General features: G+C 48.1%; 9 protein-coding genes across 9 annotated transcripts; 1 reads left to right on the forward strand and 8 right to left on the reverse strand.

Annotated features, from left to right (window-relative positions):
• Positions 1–39: 39 nt before the first annotated feature.
• EURHEDRAFT_516399 (CobW domain protein) lies at positions 40–1,923 on the reverse strand (the record flags this gene model as incomplete). Its single annotated transcript, XM_040786473.1, has 5 exons — positions 40–736; positions 802–1,245; positions 1,314–1,601; positions 1,660–1,748; positions 1,801–1,923. The coding sequence occupies 5 exons, from the start codon at positions 1,921–1,923 to the stop codon at positions 40–42; spliced, it is 1,641 nt and encodes a 546-aa protein (XP_040637474.1).
• A 407-nt stretch (positions 1,924–2,330) lies between these two features.
• EURHEDRAFT_403852 (MAPEG family protein) lies at positions 2,331–2,930 on the reverse strand (the record flags this gene model as incomplete). Its single annotated transcript, XM_040780261.1, has 3 exons — positions 2,331–2,530; positions 2,585–2,877; positions 2,926–2,930. The coding sequence occupies 3 exons, from the start codon at positions 2,928–2,930 to the stop codon at positions 2,331–2,333; spliced, it is 498 nt and encodes a 165-aa protein (XP_040637475.1).
• On the reverse strand, positions 2,930–5,403 carry EURHEDRAFT_108649 (putative C6 transcription factor). The gene is made up of 4 exons (XM_040777685.1): positions 4,833–5,403; positions 3,288–4,787; positions 3,186–3,242; positions 2,930–3,134 (listed from the first exon to the last, which is right to left on the reverse strand). The coding sequence occupies exons 1-4, from the start codon at positions 5,349–5,351 to the stop codon at positions 3,063–3,065; spliced, it is 2,148 nt and encodes a 715-aa protein (XP_040637476.1). The 5' UTR covers positions 5,352–5,403; the 3' UTR covers positions 2,930–3,062.
• Positions 5,404–5,662: 259 nt separating this feature from the next.
• EURHEDRAFT_503185 (uncharacterized protein) lies at positions 5,663–6,421 on the reverse strand (the record flags this gene model as incomplete). Its single annotated transcript, XM_040785790.1, has 2 exons — positions 6,055–6,421; positions 5,663–5,989 (listed from the first exon to the last, which is right to left on the reverse strand). The coding sequence occupies exons 1-2, from the start codon at positions 6,208–6,210 to the stop codon at positions 5,663–5,665; spliced, it is 483 nt and encodes a 160-aa protein (XP_040637477.1). The 5' UTR covers positions 6,211–6,421.
• Positions 6,422–9,455: 3,034 nt separating this feature from the next.
• EURHEDRAFT_503187 (putative ABC multidrug transporter) lies at positions 9,456–14,725 on the reverse strand. The gene is made up of 8 exons (XM_040785791.1): positions 13,898–14,725; positions 12,512–13,838; positions 12,210–12,419; positions 11,550–12,159; positions 11,023–11,501; positions 10,189–10,973; positions 9,797–10,139; positions 9,456–9,746 (listed from the first exon to the last, which is right to left on the reverse strand). The coding sequence occupies exons 1-8, from the start codon at positions 14,374–14,376 to the stop codon at positions 9,597–9,599; spliced, it is 4,383 nt and encodes a 1,460-aa protein (XP_040637478.1). The 5' UTR covers positions 14,377–14,725; the 3' UTR covers positions 9,456–9,596.
• A 187-nt stretch (positions 14,726–14,912) lies between these two features.
• On the forward strand, positions 14,913–15,989 carry EURHEDRAFT_413779 (uncharacterized protein). The gene has a single exon (XM_040782249.1). It carries the CDS (start codon positions 15,377–15,379, stop codon positions 15,575–15,577), a length of 201 nt encoding a protein of 66 aa, XP_040637479.1. The 5' UTR covers positions 14,913–15,376; the 3' UTR covers positions 15,578–15,989.
• A 173-nt stretch (positions 15,990–16,162) lies between these two features.
• EURHEDRAFT_378783 (F-box protein) lies at positions 16,163–17,563 on the reverse strand (the record flags this gene model as incomplete). Its single annotated transcript, XM_040779104.1, has 2 exons — positions 16,163–16,823; positions 17,187–17,563. 2 exons carry the CDS (start codon positions 17,561–17,563, stop codon positions 16,163–16,165), a joined length of 1,038 nt encoding a protein of 345 aa, XP_040637480.1.
• A 162-nt stretch (positions 17,564–17,725) lies between these two features.
• Positions 17,726–19,463, reverse strand: EURHEDRAFT_108769 (F-box protein). Its single transcript, XM_040777686.1, has one exon. It carries the CDS (start codon positions 19,335–19,337, stop codon positions 17,889–17,891), a length of 1,449 nt encoding a protein of 482 aa, XP_040637481.1. The 5' UTR covers positions 19,338–19,463; the 3' UTR covers positions 17,726–17,888.
• Positions 19,464–21,100: 1,637 nt separating this feature from the next.
• EURHEDRAFT_378785 (uncharacterized protein) lies at positions 21,101–21,923 on the reverse strand (the record flags this gene model as incomplete). Its single annotated transcript, XM_040779105.1, has 3 exons — positions 21,101–21,608; positions 21,664–21,767; positions 21,819–21,923. 3 exons carry the CDS (start codon positions 21,921–21,923, stop codon positions 21,101–21,103), a joined length of 717 nt encoding a protein of 238 aa, XP_040637482.1.
• Between the last annotated feature and the right edge of the window lie 278 nt (positions 21,924–22,201).

A 22,201-nucleotide genomic window follows, 5' to 3' on the forward strand; every position in this document is an offset into this window, starting at 1 on the left:
TTTATGAATATGAATGTACATGAACTTTTGAAAATACAATCAATGCATATGTCCATCTTCCTCCTCGGCCTCATTCCACCCCTCAAACCCATCCTCCCAAATATCCATCATAGCATCTTCCTTGTCGTCCCTCGACCCATCACCCTCCATAACACCCTCCCATTGCTTCATTTCCTCATCATCCAACAAACACTGATCGAACACCTCCGTGACCTTCTCCGTGTCAATCCCCTCCCCAATCATCACAATCTCCTGCCGTCTGTCTCCCCATCGTCCATCAAAGTCATTCTCAATGGACTTGCGGACGTCAGGATCCTCGGGCCAATTGGCAGGATCTTCCTCGGCAAACCACTTCCCGCCGCAGGAAATGGTCAGGATAGCGCCGGCTTGTGACCACTCACCTGATTGGAAGGGGCGGGATGCGAGCCAAAAGAAGCCTTTAGATCGGAGGAGGGGGGAGAAGGCGGGGTGGGTGCGTTTGTTTTGGAGGGCTTCGTCGGGGTCGATTACCATTTCGTTTTCTTCATCAGAGGCTCCTTCTTCGTTTCTATCTTCGCCTTCGTCCATTTTGTCCTCACCATTGTCGTCCTCATCCTCATCTTCGTCCTCCTCTTCTTCATCTTCTTCTTCGCCATCGCCATGTTGGAGAAGGATGAACTTGTTATGCAGCAAGTCCCATAGTTTCCGAGGATTAAATGGCCGTCTTGCCGAGTACACAAAGTTGTTGATCCCGTATCTACAACAATTAGCATCAACTCATCCCAATCACAAACAAAGAAAAAAGAAAAGGGGGGGACATACTCAAGTGTCTCCGGCTTCGGTGCCATTCTCTCTCCATTCCCCGTCTTCTGCAAAGTCATCTCATGCAAGCTCCTCAACCACCCAGCTCCACTAGCAGCCTTCAGAAAATCAAACCGTCCCGTCTTGATGATCTCCCTTACATCGACCTTCGAGTACTTACTCTCCAGCACCTTGGCATTAGGATTCAGTAGTGTAAGAAGGTGTTTTATCCTAGCCAGACGGGGAGGATCAATCATATCCGTTTTGTTGATGATAAGAACATCTGCAAACTCAATCTGGTCGACAAGGAGGTCTGAGATTGTGCGCTCGTCTTCAGGGACGATGGCGTCGCCATAGCGGTCAGAGAGGAAGTCTGCAGTGTCGAGGTTGGCGTAGATGTTGAATGCATCGAGGACGGTTACTGTTGTGTCGAGGCGGGCCATTGTATGCAACCCATTCTTCTTCCTAATCCCCACCACCATCAGCACACATCCAAACCCATGTCAATCGAGACCAAGAGAAGGGGGACGTACACATCAACCAAAACTGCCTTATCCTCTTCACTCAACTCCCCCAACTCCTCCTGATCAAACACAGCCCCGAACTCTGTTGTAAATGTCTCAGCAACCTGCATCGGCTCGCTAATCCCCGTACTCTCGATAACAACATATTGCACGTCGTTCTTTTGGGCCAACCGGGCGAGTTCGGCTAACAGGTCGCCGCGCAATGTGCAGCAGATGCAACCGTTTTGGAGTTGGATGAGCTTCTCTTTGGTGCGGGTTACGTGGTGGTGGGTTATCAGGGTTGCGTCTATGTTCAAACTACCCCAGACTTTAGACTAAGTTGGTATGGAGTGTGAAGGGGTGGGGGAGGGCGTACCGAGACATGTCATTGACAATGACAGCAATTCGAAGACCATGGTCTGGTGATTTGAGAATATGTTCGAGGAGTGTTGTTTTGCCGCTTCCCTGTTTTCGTTAGCCCTGCTCACCATCCTCGTCATCATATCAGAATGCTCACCAAAAACCCCGAAAGAAGCGTAACAGGCAAAGCCCTCTTCTCCCCGCTCTCCTTGCCCACAACCTGATGCACAGGCTGCTGGACGGGGTACGAGAGGGTATCTGTACCGGAGTTTATGACCATTTTGCTTGCTTGTTTCGAGTTCTTGGGTTCTTGAGGGATGTTACAGGAATTGGTTCTTTTGCCACGGTTTCCTCGTTATATACCGTGCTATAGAGAGATACCTTGGGGACTTCCTCCAAGGTATGCTGTCCCCAGTTTATCCAGGGATATGTATGTTTTCTATGGGTTGTTTATAGACTAGGGTTATCGTGCTTAGAATTTCAGAGATGTGATTGGTGAATCCAGTCTCCAAGGTACTACAGCAGGGTCCTCGCTGTCGACCCTGGTGTGCGAGGGCGAATCAGGGCGAAGCAATTATATGCTTGACTTCGTAATCAATTATACTCTGTACATTGTCATACTAATCTTAATGTGCCGTTGCTTACTCCGCGTGCCGTGGTGGTATCCACTCCGTGAAGTGCGTGCAGTTACAGCCTCTTCCCGGCCAACACCAGCGCGGTGATACAGGCCGAATTGCCCGACCACCACAGCAGCGACCGGAGGAAACTCAATGTCTCAGACTCGATGAAGACATAGGCGAGACCGTATGCGACGCGGGATAGTGTGTACCAGGCGCCGATGGTGTTGATTGTTTCGCTGGGAACGCCAGCCTGGACGGCCAGGAGGACTGTATGTTTTTTCAGCACTCGTTTAGAATGCTTGTTAGAGGGAAAGAACATACCGCCAGCGACGAAAAAGGGGAAACCCTCAACAGCGTTGGCATGCGCGGCCTCCTGTCTCTTCAACCGGTTCAGCGTCGTCCGGCTCAATTTACCAGCCTTCACGGCGGCCTCGCCGTATTTGCTCAGATCCTCACGGGGCGACACATTATGGTCGAGTCCGTGACGGATTTTGCCGCCGCGAGTGCTCATAAGACCGTAGGCGAGGACGAAGTTGGCGACGAGGTAGCCCGCCGCGTGGTTGGGGGGCTGTTGGCCGGATGCGGCGCGGAGGCCGAGGGTGCTCAGAATGGTCCTGTGCTGTTAGAATTGCCATCGTGACTTCTGATTATGATGTACTTACGACATGTTGTGCAATTGGGGGTGGTTGTGAATTCGGGTTTCATACAAGAGGTATTGATGAGGGGGATCGACTGTTTATACCCCGTACCTCGGTGATCGGCATTAATAACAAACCTGCTTTCAGTTGAACAATTCAAATCAATTCCCGGAAAATAGTCCATTCCATTCCGGGCCATCGGGCAAATTAAACAGCGTCCCAAAATCAAGTGCCTGCAGCGTCAGCATACTGAATACTCCATTGGGACACCTCGGGGTACATACTGAAAGATCGCTGAAATCCACCGGAAACACGTGAACCGGGTCGAATACAGATGGTGTCTGGAAATTAGCAACTTTGCTCCTGGGGAAGCAAGGTAAGCGTACCTTATCGCGGTCCTCTACAAAGTTCATCATCGCCTTACAAGCCGAGAGCACCTCTTCCGATGCCCGTCCAATCGCAGCATGCACATCTTCTCCATTCGATTTTGCCTTGACCGATGCAAACACCAAACAGAGGAAAATATACGCCTTGCCTCCTTTACCGTTAGGATAGACTCGCGATTGTAAGGCGTGGATCATCCGTTCAACGGCCTGCATCATCACGGCTTGCTGCGACCGCACGAGATCTGTTAATTGGCTACCGGACGCCTCCTCCATTTGCAGCTGTAATTCCGCGCAGAGAGTAATAGCCGCGTAGAAGAATTCATGTCGAAACATGCTGGGTGCCAGGTCCCTCATATGCGCATGAGGTGTACTCTCTTCAAGCATCGAGAGAATGTGCAGCGATGACTCGAGGCAGATTTTCCGGGAATACGTGTATTTCGGGGACTGCAGGACTGAAAAGTAAAACGGTCGATGTAGGATGAGAAGGTATCTCCGCATTGTAAATGAATAAAGCGACTTGGCAAATGTCATCCCACTGCCGTGTTCGAATGCAGCCAGCCCCTCCTCCATGTGTCGGATCAACACATCGCTCATGCGCAACGCTTCGTCGTATGTTAGTGTGATCTTCAAACTGTTCACCGTCTCCATAACCTTGGTCCGCACCGGCAGCGACCGAGACAGCACGGCTTGAAAGTATCCATCAGAGACACCGGCCTTCGGTGCAGGATCCTCCGCCATGTCCTCCTCGAGGTCAGAGTCATCTAAGTTCGACGGCGCATCGCAATCGCATTCTTCCAAGTCGATAGACGGCCGCATGCCACCGTCCGCCGATGATTGTAGATCCAGTTCCAAAACAGTAGCCCACAGACGACGACGCATCTCAGCCCAGAATTTAGAATTCCGAAAGCGTTGCGGATTCCGATGTAATCCCATTGTCAGCGCAGACCTTGTTAATGATCCGGATGCAATCCAGGTGATATCCCCGTCCGTCGCATCTATCTGTCGCGCAAGCATCAAGAGGCATTGGATCTGGAGGAGGTCGTAATTGATATTGGCACCAACAAACACAGATGTCACCCAAGACTGAACAGCCATAATCCATCGGCCCGTAATCTGGTGCATAGATTCTCTTCCTGTCGGTTTGGCTTCCGGAGGGTAAAAGCTGCTGCCAACGGCCATCACAGCCAGCAGTTTGGCTAGGAATACCGTGTCTGCATTCATGGGATCCATCCAATACGTCTCATACTGCCGCATAAATGCCTGGTAGTGCAAGATGCGATGCGTAGTTTCGAACGTGGACAAGTACAAGTGCACCAGCTGGTCTGCAAACGGCCGAGCAGGAACCATCTCCTCTAGGCGGAACGCATGGTCGCGATACGTACGCTGGTGATTCTGTCGCTCCCGCGACCACATTTGGTGCTTGAGTTTGTCCATATCACCTCTCTGCTCGGGGTTTTTATTCTTGGACTCACGGCGTAAGAAACCCCCAACATGTGGGAACTATCCAATCAGCTCGGTCCGTAGCAAAAAAAAAGGGAGATATACCAAAGACATGAACAACGCATAATTCGACCGACCAACATATCTCGTCCCGCCATTCGACCCCCGAAAACACTGATCCGGCAACGACTCAACCACCTCAGCAACACCATCCGCCCGTCCGGCGTCCGACAGATCACCCAGCGTCTCAGGCGTATTAATAGGCGCGCCCTGTCTGTAAATCGCATGTTCCAATGCTTTCACTCTCCCGCGCAGCTCCTGCATTTCATCCTGCCTCGAAGCTGGCTTAGTGACTCGATTCCGCGAATCAAACACATGCATCCCACTGGAAAGCGACGCGTTATTGCCAGCGCTGCTAGTGGTTGCCACAGGCGGAGTACTTTCTAACCGCTCCCCACACGCATCTACATCTCTCCATTGACTCATGTGCGCAGCGTACGAGCACTGGTCTGGCATTTTGGACTTGACGCATTGCGCGCACGGCATAGACCTGTCGCATTTGAGCTTGCGGCGTCTGCAGATTGTGCAGGAGAGGGGTGGTCTGCGGCGACGAGGGGGTTCCATTGCAGATTTCCCGGATATGACGTGAATATCTTCCTGTTGTGGTTGTCTGAAGAGGAAGAATAAGATATGGCTGGAGGTGAGAGACGCGAGTCGGAATTACCGGATGCAGAAGACCCGGAGATACCGTTTCTTTTTTGGTAATTATCTCCGTTATCTGGTAGATCTAATCTACCACGCTTTTGTTGCACCGTCTTATGTACTCTACACTCCAGCATAGATGTCTATCGACTCCCACTAGGCCATGTCACTGTTTCTTGAACAAATCCAAGTCCTCCCGATTCCGCATTTTATCAATAGGCGCCACAAAGTCCTCATCTCCCCGTGCCACCAGCCGTTCGAACTCGGACATGTTCTTCTCGAGCCACGAGGAATCTTGTCCGGCCTAGGTAAATCAGCAAGTGATCCATCCTATTCTTGTGAAGAATGAGAGGATACTCACCGAAGGCAAAACGGAACCCGCTTTCGATACCAGTCGTGATGGCCCCCATGACCAAGACTCTCAACACTCTATACGTGTCCTCGAATGCATTGATGATCCGGTTCCAAGCCGCTAGCACCTGCTGCGCGAGATCGTCAAAATCCTCTTTAGATCGATTTTCGCCCGCGCGGACGTATGCTCGGATGCAATTAAGGGAGCACTGTCATTTAGCATGGATATATATCAAGACTAAATCCGTCTTGGACATATTTTCTTTCCACCCACATAATCGCAGTGGTCACTTGATTCCGTAAACCGGACGTACACGAAGAAACTCGGGGTCTTGAACTTGCGGGTGTGGATGTGCGTGATAGCATTCGCCAGTTCTTCTCGCTGGGTCTTGTCCAGCGGGATGCAATGTTCGACTTGATAGAATGGCATGTTGTACGTTGACACGAAGGACCTGGGGCGAAGCGGTCATGGTGATATCGCTGCTGATATAGAGGAGGGTATAGAGGAATCATCAATGGATATCAGGGAGATCTCCGACTTCCCCGCGGCCCGCGACTCCATACCCAATTGAGCAACAAATGAAATCAACCACTGCCTAAGACCTTGTGCTTGCTTCTTCATGATACCAATTTGCTCCTTCTGTGCCTCCAGATCCTTGTTCTTGCTCTGCAACTGTTCACCAGGACGCTTCTCAATTCTCTGTCGTCCTTCATATTTTCTGTCAGAACCGACACGTTGTCTCGCTCTCATTCGAGAGAAAAGTGGATGATTTGTCAATATATTGAATGTTGTGTGCTGCTTTTGCAAAAGATTATGCCTATGGTGGTGCAAGATTGGGATGAAATCCTGGCATTTTCACCAAATGCAAACGTTTATAACTAATATAAATCGTCCAATGACCTCTCACGTACGCCCTTGCTAACAATGCGAATCACACTTTTCAAAGCCGGAAAGTTGTCAGCATTATACGGCAGTCTTCTTTTTTCTCCTCAGAAATTTTCCGAGCCTCCTAGCTGTATGTATGATGTGCACCACCTCACCTTCCTCCTTGGCTACTTTCAGTCCCTTCCTTTTCCACGCTTTCCGCCTGGGAGTGTTATGAGTCTTCTTGAGGTGTGCTCGATTGCTGTGTAATTGGCAAAGTGAGAGGGACAGGGCGCTGCGCCTGCTTGCGCTTCGAAGGCGTTCTTTGCGGTGGCACGAGGGATACACTCATGTTTGGAGAGTAGCCCTGGGCGTAGAGAGTGCTCTGATCACGGGGGAGGCTGGCCAGGGAGGCAGCAAGAACTGGCCTTCCTGGGAGCCATGGCGTTAGTGTTATCGTGGGTAGATGCTATTGGTCATTGCTACACAGGCCTTGAATATGAACATAAAGCACCAGAAGGAAATGTAGGATATCAATCTCTGCTAGTATTCCAATGGCGAGTCTTGAATGCTTGCTTGGCTTCGAGGCCAGTTCAGCAAAAGTCGATTTTTGAAGAATATAACCATATCACCGGAGTTGCTTAGCAGGTAAACAATGGAGACTATTTATCTTGACCAAGTTGAAGAAGCTCTTTGCCGGCAACGAAGTCCATTCTGAGGTCTCAAGAATGATATGCAGTCACGTTTCATGAAAGGCAACATCCACTTTACTTGGTTGGACGAGTAGTGAACTCTATGGGTTCTCAGCAGGGTGGTTTATCTAGGGTAATTCGTTATGCTACGATGTGCCCATTTCAAACAGACATCTTGCGAGTATACCGTATGTGATGACGACCATTGTACCCTTAGGCACACCCAAATAAAATCTTTCAGCAACAATTAAATCTAATCTAACCGGGGGAAAAAAAGAAAAGCCCATCTATCCCTCCATAGGGCAAACCATTATTTACTAATACTCAGGGGATAACGTAATCTATCACCGAGAGGCGCATATCACCGAAAGGCGCGGTCGGCGGCGGTTTCCACTGAAGATTACACCCATATTTTCAAACCTACTTTTCACCAAATTATCCATCATGAATGAGCTTTCTAAAGAAGAGCGGATGAAATTAGCTATTGATGCTTTTAATCAAGGCCAGTTTCAATCTAAGACTGCCTGTGCACAAGCATTTGATGTGCCATCAAGAACCTTAATGAAACGCCTGAATGGAGTCCGCTCCCGCAATGAATCCACTGCAAATGGCCGGAAATTATCAGAACTTGAAGAAGATACACTATCTAGATGGATTCTAGATATGTATGAGCGTGGCCTACCTCTCCAAATATCAAATGTCCATCATCTTGCCCAATTACTCCTATCCGCACGTCTAAAATCGTCCGAGAAAGCGACCATTGGTGAGCTATGGGTTAACCGGTATATTAAACGCCGTCCTGAGCTCAAATCTAAATATACCCGCCGATATGACTACCAACGTGCCAAAGGCGAGGATCCTGAGTTGATAAACGGCTGGTTTGATCGCGTTCGAGAGACCATCGAAAGATATGGCATTCTGGAGCAGGATATATACAATATGGATGAATCTGGCTTTCAAATGGGAGTAACATCAACTGCAAAGGTCATCTGTGGCTCAGAGACTAGAGATAGCCATGTCAAATCTATCCAGCCTGGAAATCGCGAGTGGACTACTATAATAATCACCATAAATGCCTCCGGATCTGCTCTACCTCCGCAGATTATCCTGGCCGGGAAAAGGCATCAATCTCAGTGGTATTCAGCTATTCCAAAGGAATACAGAATTAGCATGAGTGATAATGGCTGGACAAATGATAATTTGGGATTTGAATGGCTTCAGGAGATGTTTGAGAAGCATACTGCCTCTCAGACTGCTGGCAGATATCGCCTTTTGATTCTTGATGGCCATAGCAGCCATGCAACTGCAAGTTTCGATCATTTCTGCACTGAGAGGAAGATTATTCCATTATATATGCCTCCTCATTCATCTCATCTACTTCAACCACTTGATATAAGTTGCTTTGGGCCGCTCAAGCACTACTATGGCCAGAAAATCAGAGAGATAGCGCAAAATGGCATCCATGCCATTGATAAAATGGATTTCCTATCTAACTACACCAAAATCCATGCTCATGCATTCTCAAAGGCCAACATACTAAGTGGATTTGCGGCTGCTGGTCTTATTCCTTTTAAACCGGAGAAAGTGCTTGCAAAACTCCATATCAAGCTGAAGACACCAACTCCACCTTCTTCCTCATCCAGCAATCAATCCTTTTATTTAGGAAGGACACCGGCCAATCTTTATCAGTTGAATCAGCAGAAAAAGCAGATTCAAGACCTTCAAAATCAGTCTCTATCTTCAGTTGTCGCGGACCAGATGCTTGAAAAATTCATGAAGAGCACAGAAGTTGCAATGCAGGATGCTGTTCTATTAAAACAAGAACTCCATCAGCTTCGCACTTCAAATAAGCATCAGCAAGAGAAGAAGATGACACGAGCCTTTATTCAAGATGGAGGGAGCTTAACTGGTGATGAGGGACTGCAAAGATTGAGAGAAAGAGAGGTGCAAGAAGAGCCATCATCAAGATCACGGCGGCCTGCACGGTGCAGCAATTGCAACCAAGAGGGCCATAATAGATTAAAATGCCCTCTTAGATAGCAATAGATTTAATAGATTCGGCATGCTTTATAACATGGAGAGGATACTACGTAGATGTACGAAGTAATTAGTATGCGCCGCCGCCGACCGCGCCTCTCGGTGATATGCGCCTCTCGGTGATAGATTACGTTATCACAGCGAATTATGTAATCGAGAAAAAGAGAAGGCCCATATTAAATCGTATCCCATCAGAAAACCGAAATAATCAAACGCCATACATTAACCACGTTTCCAGAAAGGTTTGATCTTCATGACAGACCGCAGGTAAACAAGTAAGTAAACCATCATGTAATTTGTAACGACGAAAGCCATGAAGATGCCGAAGTAGGGCCATATTTTTGATTGGCCTAGTTCGATCGTAGACAAGTACTACACTCATTAGTATTTTTTATTCTGGTTGACTATAAAGAGGCACTCACATCATCACCGTAACTGTATTCACAATACCCACAGAGCCCATACTCATCTGGGTTAGATAGATATCCCCTCCCCTTCTCCGACAGCCATGACCCGGCGTATTCTGCGCAGGTCATGTTTGCCGGAGACTGGAAGACGGCCAGTTCGTCTTGCGTGCAGGTAACTGGTGTTCCCTTGAGGATAGCGGAGAGGACACCTCCGATCCAGTAGGTGAAGGGCGTCATGTAGTACATTGTGTACTTCCAGAATGTGGGCATCTGCGCATGCGGTTGGAGGATACCGTTGAAGAGCTCGCAGACGCAGATGAAGAAGGGCATAAAAGTCGCGGCAACCACAGAGTTTGGACTGTCATCGTCAGTATGGTCACCATATAGTAGCACTCTGATGAACTCACCTCAATGCACCAATCCACTGTCCCCACGATGTACAGAAGACAATGAATAAAAAGATCATTAAAAATGTGTAACCCGCAGGGAAGCCCAAAGGAAGTCCCACGAGGAAATAGTAAAGAACGTAAAATATAACCGAACCAGCAACCGCATATGGAATCTCAGACAGAACCTGCGCGGTGCTAAAGGCGACCCATCCATATATTCCGCTTGGACGTTCACGAGCATTCCACAGATCACGATTCATAATGAACCGCATAGAAATACCGTTGATAAAATCCGGAACCAGGATAATGATGAGAAAGCACGAATACGCTTTTGATTGCATATCCGTCGTGCTGTTGCCGATCTGCAGATAGGTAAGACCGTTGATCAATGCATGGACGAAGCAGGCGAACAGCCGAGAGTAAGGATATCCCGGACTCCGCCAGAATTGTCGAGAGGTACGCTGAGTCAATAGGAATATCTGCTCTGAGACGGGTGCAGGAGCGATTTCGCCTTGAGAAGTAGCCGGAAGTTCCTTTTCATGCTTGCTACGCATCTCTGCAATTTCCTTCTTGACCTCCTCGGCCTCCGGGGATTGCTCCCAGATGCTGGACCAGTCAATGCCCTTGCCACTATCCTTCATGCCACTCGCAACAACATCAACCAGGTAATCAGCTGCATTGGTGACGTGCGTCGGCTTCTGATCGTACCGGGTGAAGTAGTTGAAAATCGCACGACCAGATTCGCCAACTTCACCAAAGTAGTGCGTACGTCCACCGGGACTGAGAGCCATTACGCGATCAAACTGCGTATGTTAGCGATAATCATCAAAAAGCCACTAGTGAAGATCCTACCTGCTCAAACTGCTCCTGATTCGCCTGGTGAATAGTACACAAGATAGCCAAACCCTGATCCGCCAGACGTCTCATCAAGTCCACGATAGTGGAAGCACCCTGACTATCCAGGCCACTCGTCGGTTCATCCAAGAAGAGCAACAACTTGGGCTTCGCACAAAGTTCCACTCCAATGGTGACACGCTTCTTCTTTTCAATGTCGAGAGATCCGACCAAAGCATTCTGCAAATCCACCAGATCGAGCGTTTCCAGCACCGAATCTATGTAGGACAGCTTTTCCTCCTTGGACACATCACGTCCTTGGCGTAGGAGGGCGGAAAATTCGAACGCTTCACGGATCGTGCTCGTGTCATCGTGGATGTCCATTTGTTGGCAGTAACCAGTTTGTCGGTTAAACGAGCTATCCACGGGACGTCCGTCGACAAACATGGTACCATTAAGACAACCTGAGTTTTGTCTCTGAGTCAGAGCAGTCAATACTAGACAATGTCAGCAGGATGATAACAGTTGAAACTGAGGCCACATACGAGTCGACTTTCCAGCACCTGAAGTCCCAACCAAAGCTGTCATCGTACCTGGCTTGCAATAACCACTCACGCCACTCAATAGCTTTCTCGTCTCTTTTCCAACCTGTACGTGGAGTTCCAGGTTGTCCCAAGTAAACGAGGACTTGCTACCACTGAGAGGCCCAACGAGTTTATCATTAACAGAACCGGGATAGGCGGGCGGATTAACATCATCTCCGACTGGAGCATTCTCCTCATCGCGAGCGTTATCGCCTTTCCTTAGCTGCTTTTGAGACTTCTTGTACTGGATTGGGCCTGCGCTTTCTGGTTGCCATTTCATGACTTCGCTGAGCCAGCATGTAATGAGCGTGTAAGCAACCAGGAAGAGACACAGGATACCAAAATTGCGCCAGAGATGGCTGCTGTGGAAGCCATATCGGGTGGACAGATAGTCATCTCCATTGATCAGGGTAGTACCCACCCGGTTCGCCTGGTATGCGCACGTTTGATAAGCGACGTCCGTGTATCCAGGACCAGAGGGGACCACTGATTCTGGAGAACAACTGAAGTTTGAGTTGCTGAACTCAGCAATCATCACCGATTCATAGGTGAAGAGAGTCGGCGTTGTGAACTGTCCTGCGTTAGCCTATATGGCTTAACATGTTGGGAGGCTCAACATACCGCTATCCACCCAACCCATGGCACATCCGAAATCAACTTGTCCACCGGTAAAAGATAACCACTAAACACGACGGAAAAAAGCACCGACACACCACAATAACGCAACGCCACCGCATAGTCTTTCGACAGCGAGGCAAAGACTCGGAATTGACCGGTCTGAGCTACCGTAGACAAGTAGATGAACAAGAAATCAATAAAGAATGGGCCAGCCTGTTGTTCCACCGGGGTGAACGGTCAGCGAGTGTTCCCTCTTTCGAGAGATAACGATGAAATCCAACTAAACAAGTCCGAGCGAGTCTCACATTTGTTTTTAAACCCGCCAGGAAGTAAACCACAATCATATAAAAAGCGGTAATCAAAAGCGATACGACAACATCCGAAACCACACGAGCAAGGCAGACTGCACTAGGGCGAACAAAAGCGAATTTCTTTTGTCGACTGATGACGTCGCGACCCTGCATGGCATCCTCCAGCTCGGACATTTGCAACCAGGCTAGCAAGATCGAGGAGTAAAACAGCATACCACCACGCGAGTACATGCCGTCGGTGGTCTGCGGCTGATTGTAGAACATTGAACCAATCAACAAGCCATAAACGATAGCAGAAATAAGCTTGATGTACAGTGGTTGTGGGTTTCCCTTAAGCTGCCAGAATTGGCGCTTGGTACACAGAGCCACCTGACGGAAGAGAGAAATCGTGTAAGACGACGTGGCGGGCACGAACCGCGACTTGTCGGTCTGAACCAGAGTCTTGAAATCATCCAGGCTTCCGCAGTCCGAATTGTTCAGGGTTATCTGGGAATCCTTGCGCGCGAAACGCTGAGCTTCATAGGATTGAATATCCTGCTGGATTTTCGCAAATGCCTGACTCTTTTGAAATGCTTCCTCGAGCTCAACAGGCCCCTTGGGGGCACGATGCTCCCAGCCCGGCCGGAAACGGCGTCGTTCGGGAACTGTGATACTGGTGAGGAAGTCGGAGGTCGTTTGCATGTCGCCACATTGGTATCCAAGCTCTTCAAAGTAACGCTTGGCATCTTGCGCTGGGCCCTGGAATAACATGCGACCTTCATCGACCAGAAGCACCTTGTCGACAAGTTCATAAATGGCATCGGAAGCTTGGTATAGCGTCAAGAGGGTGGCTTTCCCGGCAGTGTCGGTCATAATTCGCAGACTGCGCGCATAGTCCAGGGCAGACGAGGCATCCAGACCTCTGGTGGAATTGTCCCAACACGTCACGCTCGAGTCCGTAGCAAGCGACTCGATGATAGAAATACGTTTCCGTTCTCCACCGGACACACCACGGATGTACTCATCGCCAACTAGGGTGTCCATTGTGTGTGACATACCAAACACGCGGCCGTAAATGTCAAGACAACGCGGAATTCGATCGCGGTATCTCTTGGGAGTCTTGCACTGCAGCGCAAACTCCAAGGTCTGCCGCACGTTCATGGTAGGAAAGTGGACATCATCTTCGGGGACGTAAGCTACCTGGCCACGAAAATGTTTCTTCAACTCTTCAGAGCTGAGGCCAGAGTAGTCGATGGACCCGGTGACACCTAGGTACGAGGAATGGTGCCCGGCGATTGTGCGCAAAAAGGTCGAGCAACCTGCGCCTGGGCGTCCCAGGACACTGATCCATCAGTATCCTTCTACCAATAGGAAGTGTCTTAGAGCAAAGACAAAACTCACAGCATCATCTCACCACTGCGCACCACCCCCGAAAAATCACGAATCAAAGCTCGTCCATGTTCAGGCTCCTTGTCACCAACCCACGGCTTGATAGTCCACTCATAAATATCCTGTAAAGTCAAAGTCCTCCAGAACGCCGTTGCCAAGGTCTTGACATTAACCTGCGACTCCCCACCACCCCATGTCGTCAGCGACTTAAAGCTAACGCCTAGATTAGACCTCTTCTTCCCCGCCTGCACTTCCCCCTCCAGGAACTTGTCAAACGACGAGTGCGGCTCAGGATATACCGGTCTTGACTCCTGCGTATCCTGCTCAGTCAACTGATTGTGAATATCCGCGATGGCTTCCCCATCCCCAATAGACAAATGGACCCGGGGAGGCGGCGAGGGCGGAGGTGAAAGAACGTCATCATCACTCTGGCCGTCCTGCGGCGAGGCATAAGGATTGTCCTGTAGATAGGGCGATAAATGGGCTGGCATAGTGCACAACCGGACGTAGCTACTTGGCAAAGAGACGATAGAAACAAAACATGCCTTTGGAGAGAGAAGAGAGATGGCGACGGAAAGGGCTTTTATTATGGCCGCCACCGTTTCCCTGTGTTTGTCTTGTTTACCGGGACTGGGACCGCGACTGGGACCATGGAGGAGTGTGAAGTGTGACTGCCATGTCGACGTAGGATTGGCCACCAGTCATGTAGATCCAGTCCACGGGAGTTAATCTGGACAAACAGAGGCGTTCTGGACTTTTCCCTTTTCCTTTTTCTTCCATTTTTCATCCAGCTTGAGTGGACGAGTAAACAGCCATGCGTCAGCCCGTGGCTGGAATCCGGAGATTCAACAATGCAGGTGAGCTTCCGGAAAGGGAAGGCCATCTGAGAACGACCATTAGGGTGGCTGACTCAGCGAGTCTGGACCAATGCGGGATCTCGGATCATCTGCCGATCCGGATCTGTATTTAGAACGACGAACGAACTTGGGAGTACGTACACGTAAGTAATGCCGCATATGGTATGTGAGCTATCTTAATCATGAATAGGGGTGTCTGGATTTCTTTTTTCTTTTCTCTATAATATTATTATTATTTTGTACGTGGTACGACTCCGCGTTCTGAACGGAGTGCATATAAAACCGCACATTTGGCCCTTACCACACCCCCTACCGCCCTTTCCGCAGATCGTCCGCGGATCCCGGTTCCTGAAGATACGCAATTATATGTCAGCTCTTCGTGGCATCATCTTGATATGATATAATTACATACTACCACCGTTACACCACTTAGTCGTGACATAATCCTCAATTCTCACTAGATAACAACCCAGTATTCCCGGTGCAAGCGCCAAAAAAAAAAAAAGAAAAACCGGTTGCGTGGCCACCATTCCATTAGCCAACGCCAACAGCCACGGAGCCCTGCTTAAACCATATATAACCAGGTATATGGGGAAATCCCGAGAAATGGCTCAGACGCAGGAGCAATTGCATCATGCTGTCACACACTGATTGGCTCTGGACTTTGATTCTCGGAACTAAGCTATATCAAATAGGCAAAAATATCCAGTTCTTCCATCCGGCTTCCACCGCTTCTTCTGCTACTTTTGGCTTCTGCCGAGCATTGCTGTTTCGGGGTATCCGGGGGAGTGCACGGAGCGCTTTTGTGGAGTGGGTGAAGGATACGGGGTCATGAGTACGGGTGGTTTCTCATATTCGTCGGTACAGCTGGATTAGATGCGGACGGACTCCGTAGCACCGTAGCACGGTATCACTCATATAAGTGTGTTTAGATATGCGACACGCGGCACTATTGCCAATTTTCGGTTCTTTTGTTGATTTTGATTTTGATTTTGTTTCATTGTCGTACGTGTTCTGTGCCCTGGCCCTGGCCGGTGTGTATTCGTATACTTTGTATATGTACATACCCAGGCGCCCTTTGTGGGTACCCGACGACCAGTCAATGAGGAGTCAAATGTCTAATATGCTTGTTTTCCAATAAAGCAAGGCTTGTGTCAGGTATGGAAGGTCTCGGATCATTCTGTACGTTGAGATAAGCAATATGCTGTGCCAGAAAATACCTCAAAAGGGATACGTGCATACATGGGACCTGTCCCTTGCAGTTGGCTGAAATGCACATGGCAAACTTGGGGTTTTATTATTGCACACGTCATAGATCAGCGTGGATTGCTTCAATAATTGTGAATACATACATGCCTATTTCCAAACGACGCATCGATACATATGCAGATATCCTACGAGGAACCTTCCGCCTCATCGCTCAATCTTCCGAAGAGCTACTCTCGTCCGCGCTCAGCTGCTCCGATATGCACTTATTGTAGTATTTACATCTCGCGAGAAAGTGGAAGTTACCCTCGCGGGCAGTCCTGTGCAATTCCAGAGCCCGTTCTTTAAATTCCGCCACCACACTCTCGTTACTGTAGAATTCCTCTTCTGTAATATCATGCCACAGCGGGACCATTCCCAGCATCTCGCAGCATGGAAGTTGCCACGTTGATATGGTGACGGAATTCAGGTGATGGAGATGCGTTATACTTTCTTTGACAAGAAACCGCACTAGTTCAAGTACAGACCACATGCAATGCGAGACCTGCAGTACCTTCAATGACTCAGGGAGCTTGGGTGCGTCGGATAAAGACCTCTGGTCAATTTGTAGATGTGTGAGGCTTGTGAAAGAGGTGATTGGATCGAGCGCAGCTTGGGGATCCCAGTCTCTACCATCCAACCCGTTGAGTTCGTCAAACTCGAGATATAGACCGTTGAGGTTGTCCTTCTGACAGAGCAAAGCCTTGCCGAATTCCGCAGCGATCACTGGGGTGGGGTCTATATATTGAGCAATCTGGAGGTCGGCCCCGTATGTGAGAGTCTTGAGAGACTTGCACCCCTTTATTATACTAGACATTGCCTCCTTATCTAGGCAGCTGTGTATCAGACTGATGGATGATGCATTGATTGATTTCGGATATAGGTCCGAGATATCCGTATAATTTCCCAAGCAATAATCCATCTTGAAACTTTGCAGGTGGGGGAGACACAATAAAGGCAGGATTTTTTTGAAACGAATATTCACCCTATACACACTCCGATATGTATGAATAAGCTCAAGATCGATTGACGTGAGATTGGAGAGATATGATCCAGCCATCTCTGAATCAAACTTTCCCACAAAATCGATTAAGCTCTCTTCCCTAAAGGATATGCTGAGTGCCTCAAGTCTGTTCAGTTTGCCGAACAACATCTTCAGAAGAACATTTATATCTCCATATAATAGGTTCTTTCGGTACCTTGCCTTTACATCGTCTCCGATACCCAGCTTCAAAATTCCAATTTGCAGCATTCCAAGAGTTTCGGCCGACAAAGTATTGCGTGCGAGTTGAGGTGCATTCCAGGATCTAACAGAGAGCTCATGAACAGCATTCTGTAGATCGTGTCGCAAGATTACCGTCCGAGTAAAGAGAGCCAAGGCCGCAAAATCGTTGGTGTCAGGATCAGATGAACCCGTCTCAATACCCACATCAAATTTGCTGAAAAGCAGCCGCTGGGCGAGTTCTCTGAATGCGTGCGATACATAGCAGAGAGATAAAAGGTCGTGCCTGTCGCTAACTGGATCAAGTTTTCGGAGAACCTCGAGGACGATTTCAGGAGGTAGATTTTGAAGCATTGTGCTTTGGTGCAAAAGAGCGAAAGCTGGATGATGGCCCTAAAAGAAGGTGAGAGAATGAAAGGAAAAAAAGGAGCGTCCGATGGTGCCCTATGTGCCTTTATCGTGATTCTTATCAGGAACCGCTATCGTGGGTAGTCGTTGGGGTCCAGAGTCTACACAGCTCTTGCATACATACAATGTTTGACTCTCAACGTGAAGTTTCAAGAAAGGAAGTCACTATATATAATAAAAAATATAAATCTCAGTTGGAAAGGTCATAAGCAGAAAATGGATAACCAAGATGGTTGACTGGATGGGCTCGATGGCCGCATATTCTGTCAAATTATTCCGCCTTTGCAGTATCATATCGCCCTGAAATTCTCTCTGCATCTTCCTTTCCCTCCAAGCCTTCTCGCATCCGCCTCAACATAATATTGTAGGAAATGCACTCCGCATAAAATTTGAAATCAGCTTCACGGACAATTGCCTCCATTCTTATGACCCCTTCTTTAAACTCAGTCACTTCGGACTTCTTCCCTGTGAACACTCTTACATCAAGGAATGACGACTCCATGCCCAACATCGCAGTGCACGGCATGGATCGTGGTGCAACCTTGACCTCTACAAGGTTATGGAGACGCGTCCTTCTTTCTTTGACGAGGAATTCTACCAGGTCAAAGACAGAACAGGTGCAGGTCCTGATCCGCAGCACTTGCAATGACTCGGGTAACTCTGGCGCATCTGTTATAGCAGCCTGCTCGATGTCTAGCTCATGAAGGTTTCTTAAAGGGGCGAAAGATTCAAAAGTAGTGGGGCGTTCGCCTGATCCCCCTCGGGCCCGGGACCGTTCCTTCATTTCGATATGCACTTCGGTTAGAGTTTCCTCATGACAACATAAACTCTCCATGAGTTCCTCGGTGTTGGTAGGGTCTGAGTCTTCTAGATTCTCAATAATATCAACGTCGACCACGTACGTGAAGGATTGAAGACTCTTGGAAGCCATTGTTATTTCAGCCAATGTCATATCGTCCAGGCAGCTATCCACCAGCGAAATGGATGAAAAGTTCATGGTATTTGGGGTAATACCCTCTTCGGGGTGGTATACATCATCACCAAGGCAACGATTTGCTTTAAAGTGTTGTAGACGCGGGAGAGCCAGCAAGGGTAATATTGTCTCGGTGTAAATGATATCCATAGCCGGATCCTCATTCACACGGACAAGCTCGATATCGATTGATGTGAGGTTGGAGAAATAAGGTTGAGCCATGCCAGTATCAAACATGTTCAGCAGGCTGTTCATGTGGTCTGTCACATAAGATATCTTAAGCGTTTCAAGTCTTTCCAGGTTGGCGGCCAAGACCACCAGGACAGGATTAATTTCTCCGGATTTTATATCCGTAGAATACCTGGGAAAGGCGTTCTTGTCAATACCTAGCCTTTCCATTTCGTTAACCAGCATTGTGAGGGTGTCACTTGGTAAAGACAAAGTGTCCCTCACGTCATCTGATAAACCCGGGTCATCTAGATCTCTCACAACCACTTCCCGTGTGGCTTTTCGGATGTCGCCTCGCGAGAGTACGGTTCTCGTAAAGAGTGTAAGAGGCACGAAGTTGTTTGCACACAATTCCGCAGGGCCTATATCCACATCAAACTTGCTGAACAAGATTGGCTGCGCGAGTTGTCTGAATACACGGGATACATGGCAAAGGCGTATGAGGTCTTGTCTATCGAATTCGTGGTGGAGGTGGTGGAAAATCAGAAGAATTATCTCAGGAGGTAGGCGTTGAAGCATTCTTCCATATGCCTAAGGCCCTTGCCCTAGCCCTTATCACAATTTTATCCTACAGGAGCTGCCGTGGTTTCGGAGACGGTGCTATGGTACAGACAGATGGCTTTGTGTGCTCTCCGGATTTAGATGACAAGTTTAAACGGAGGACAGCAATCAAGGAGACAGAAAAATGATTGGATATTATTATACAGATAATTGATATATAAGATTGTTAACCAGGTAAGTTATTGCGTTGAAAAAGAGATCCACGATCTTTCAACATATTCTGCCGCGCAACTCCGCTTCTGCCTCAGGTACGCCATAAAAAGGCATCGGCGCATCTAACCAGCAAGTCTTAGTGAGACTGTTGGCAGGTATATTGCTAGTGAGTAGTGGCTGACTGTCCAAAGATTGCGATACTACAAGAACATAATTGAGCACATTGAACCTTACATCATTCCTCATAATGTATGCATCTGAACCTATCGAAACTCGAAAGGCCTATGTCCATAATATATCTTCGAATGAATTCTGGAATACTTCCAGTAGTGTCTCTTTTGTATGCAGGCTTATCCTGTGAGGTCTTGATATCGTGTATCCCGCTTGATGTCGCTCATACAGCTCGACACTGCGTGAGATTAATAATGGCAGACGGCACCGACATGGGTAGAGCCCTGTCGCACAGTGGTTAAAAAAAACCTCTTCATCCTCTATATAGGCTTCCTTTTCTTCTTCTCTTTTCTCTCCTCACAACTCTATTCCCGTCAATAGCTACATTAGTTTAGATAGGAATATAATTTCGTTAGTATCTACTACTTCCGAGTCCGTGACAACTGAGGCCTCTCCTTTCGTCATTGACAGTGGTTATACTCCCAGAATGTCCTTCGACTAGCAGTCAGACCCAAATGGAATGGTTACAGAAGTCAATACTTAACAGTGACTGCAGCAACTGGAGGAAACATGGGAATTGTGTACAAAGGCAGCTCTATGCTACACAGGCATGTCAGCAACGGAATGAAAATTGAACGAGTATACTTTGATTTTGGCAACCTGATAATGGTATCAACATGAAACTGAAACACTGGACTCTCAAGCAAGAAGCTGGACCACCAGTGGACAGGATCCTTTCAAGTCCTTGTAAAGGAGGAGAATTCATTCTATGTTGACCCCCAACTTCTGTCAAGGTCCACCTTGTCATCAATCTAGATATCTCCACAAGGCAATAACAACAGAGCCACTCTCTGGTCAGTATGATGACACTCTGCCGCTATCGTCGACGACCAAGATGAATGGGAGGTGGAAGAACTTTTAACTTCTCAACTGCAGTACCAGGTGAAGTGGGTTTCTAAAAAGAAACTGGGATTGATTGATTGATTGATCTAATTTTAACGTCCATACTGAGCCTTTGGGGTTATGATAGGACCCAAATACAAAAAGATTCCGGCATTATGCATGATAATGCCACAGTGCAGTTCCATTGGGTATCTCACTATCGTGGTTTTCAAATGTGCAGCTCATGGATAGGATTCGACTTGATAAGGGGAGGAATATGCTGCTGGACAGTAAACCACCAGCCATTCGTGTAAGGAACCGGGGGCTTTCTCGTAGTATCGTTATCTTCCAACCCCGACATGATGATTCAACAAACATAATAGATGATATGAGCAAGATGTTTTTCGGTAACTTTTTCTGTTGCTAGAGACGTCGTGAGAAATGATTGAACTTTTGTATTAACTCTGATTTTCAGGTGCACTTATGCTAGCTCACAATATCTTTACTAAATGGCTCTACTTGTGTCCATGTTGAGCAGTCTTCCCTTCAAGAACAAGACCTTCACTAATCAAGCTTGTAACTTCTTCCATGCCCTTATCCTGGCAGTCAGGATCATTAGTCGAAGTCCAGGGAATAATACCCTTGTGACACCGCAGCTCCTTATCCAAATGATACAGACCGACTCCGGGCTGTTTGGATACTCGTGCAGTCTGCTGGAGCAGGTCGCCCATATTCTTGACTTGTCTGGTGTGCTTGCGCAGGAATCGCGTTTGGAGAGCATCAGACAAGGATGCATCCTCACACTTGTCCGCGAGTGCGATTAGCCGCACAATATCATCGATCAGCTTCTTCTGGACTCGGAAGGCTTCCATGCAGGGACCAAGCGGTTCGATTGGATGGTCTGGCCATTCAATCTGGGTGGCTTCGATTGCGGTAGGCTTACATCGGCCTCCCCGTGCGACGAGATATTTTTCAAGCCAATGCATGTCAATAAGACATTCTCGAGCGCATCGCTCCCAGAGCCTGTATGGTTAGTTTGGTTTTATAAATACGTGTTGGAAGAAAAGAAGCTACATACATTCCGTACCCATGAAGGGAAATGTTAGTACGGAAGCAGTCGGCCGCGAGTTTGCGGAAGAACATCCAACTAGTTAATTCTTGATGAATGTGACCTCTTACCGACTATAAACGGTTAACTGTGATTACTCTTCTGAAAGGTCCCGTTTGCCTTACCTCTTCCACCTCGTTGGTGAGAGTACTAGATCTCACCCACTTGTCCAGATCATCACTGGAGACGTCCTGGACGACCTTTCTGGCTAACTCGGCTCCGGATGCCATGTCGTTTCCAATTTTGTCGGTTATTTTCTAGAGTTCGAAGTTTAAGTATGATAATAATGTGGCCTGTCGTAAAGAACTCGCTGAGCGATTGGACTTGATATACATGCACAGTTGAGTTCCCAGGTCACCATCACGTCAGCCCCTCGTACATACAGTGTATATTTTCTTTCCGTATATATACGCATGGGTATATGTTGTGATGTCGGATGGATGTTTCTCCCGGGAGACATGGTCCCCAGAAACAATATAGGTCGTATACATTCGTCATATTGATTCTG

Source organism: Aspergillus ruber (genome assembly GCF_000600275.1).
Source record: "Aspergillus ruber CBS 135680 unplaced genomic scaffold scaffold00019, whole genome shotgun sequence".
Taxonomy (NCBI): domain Eukaryota; kingdom Fungi; phylum Ascomycota; class Eurotiomycetes; order Eurotiales; family Aspergillaceae; genus Aspergillus; species Aspergillus ruber.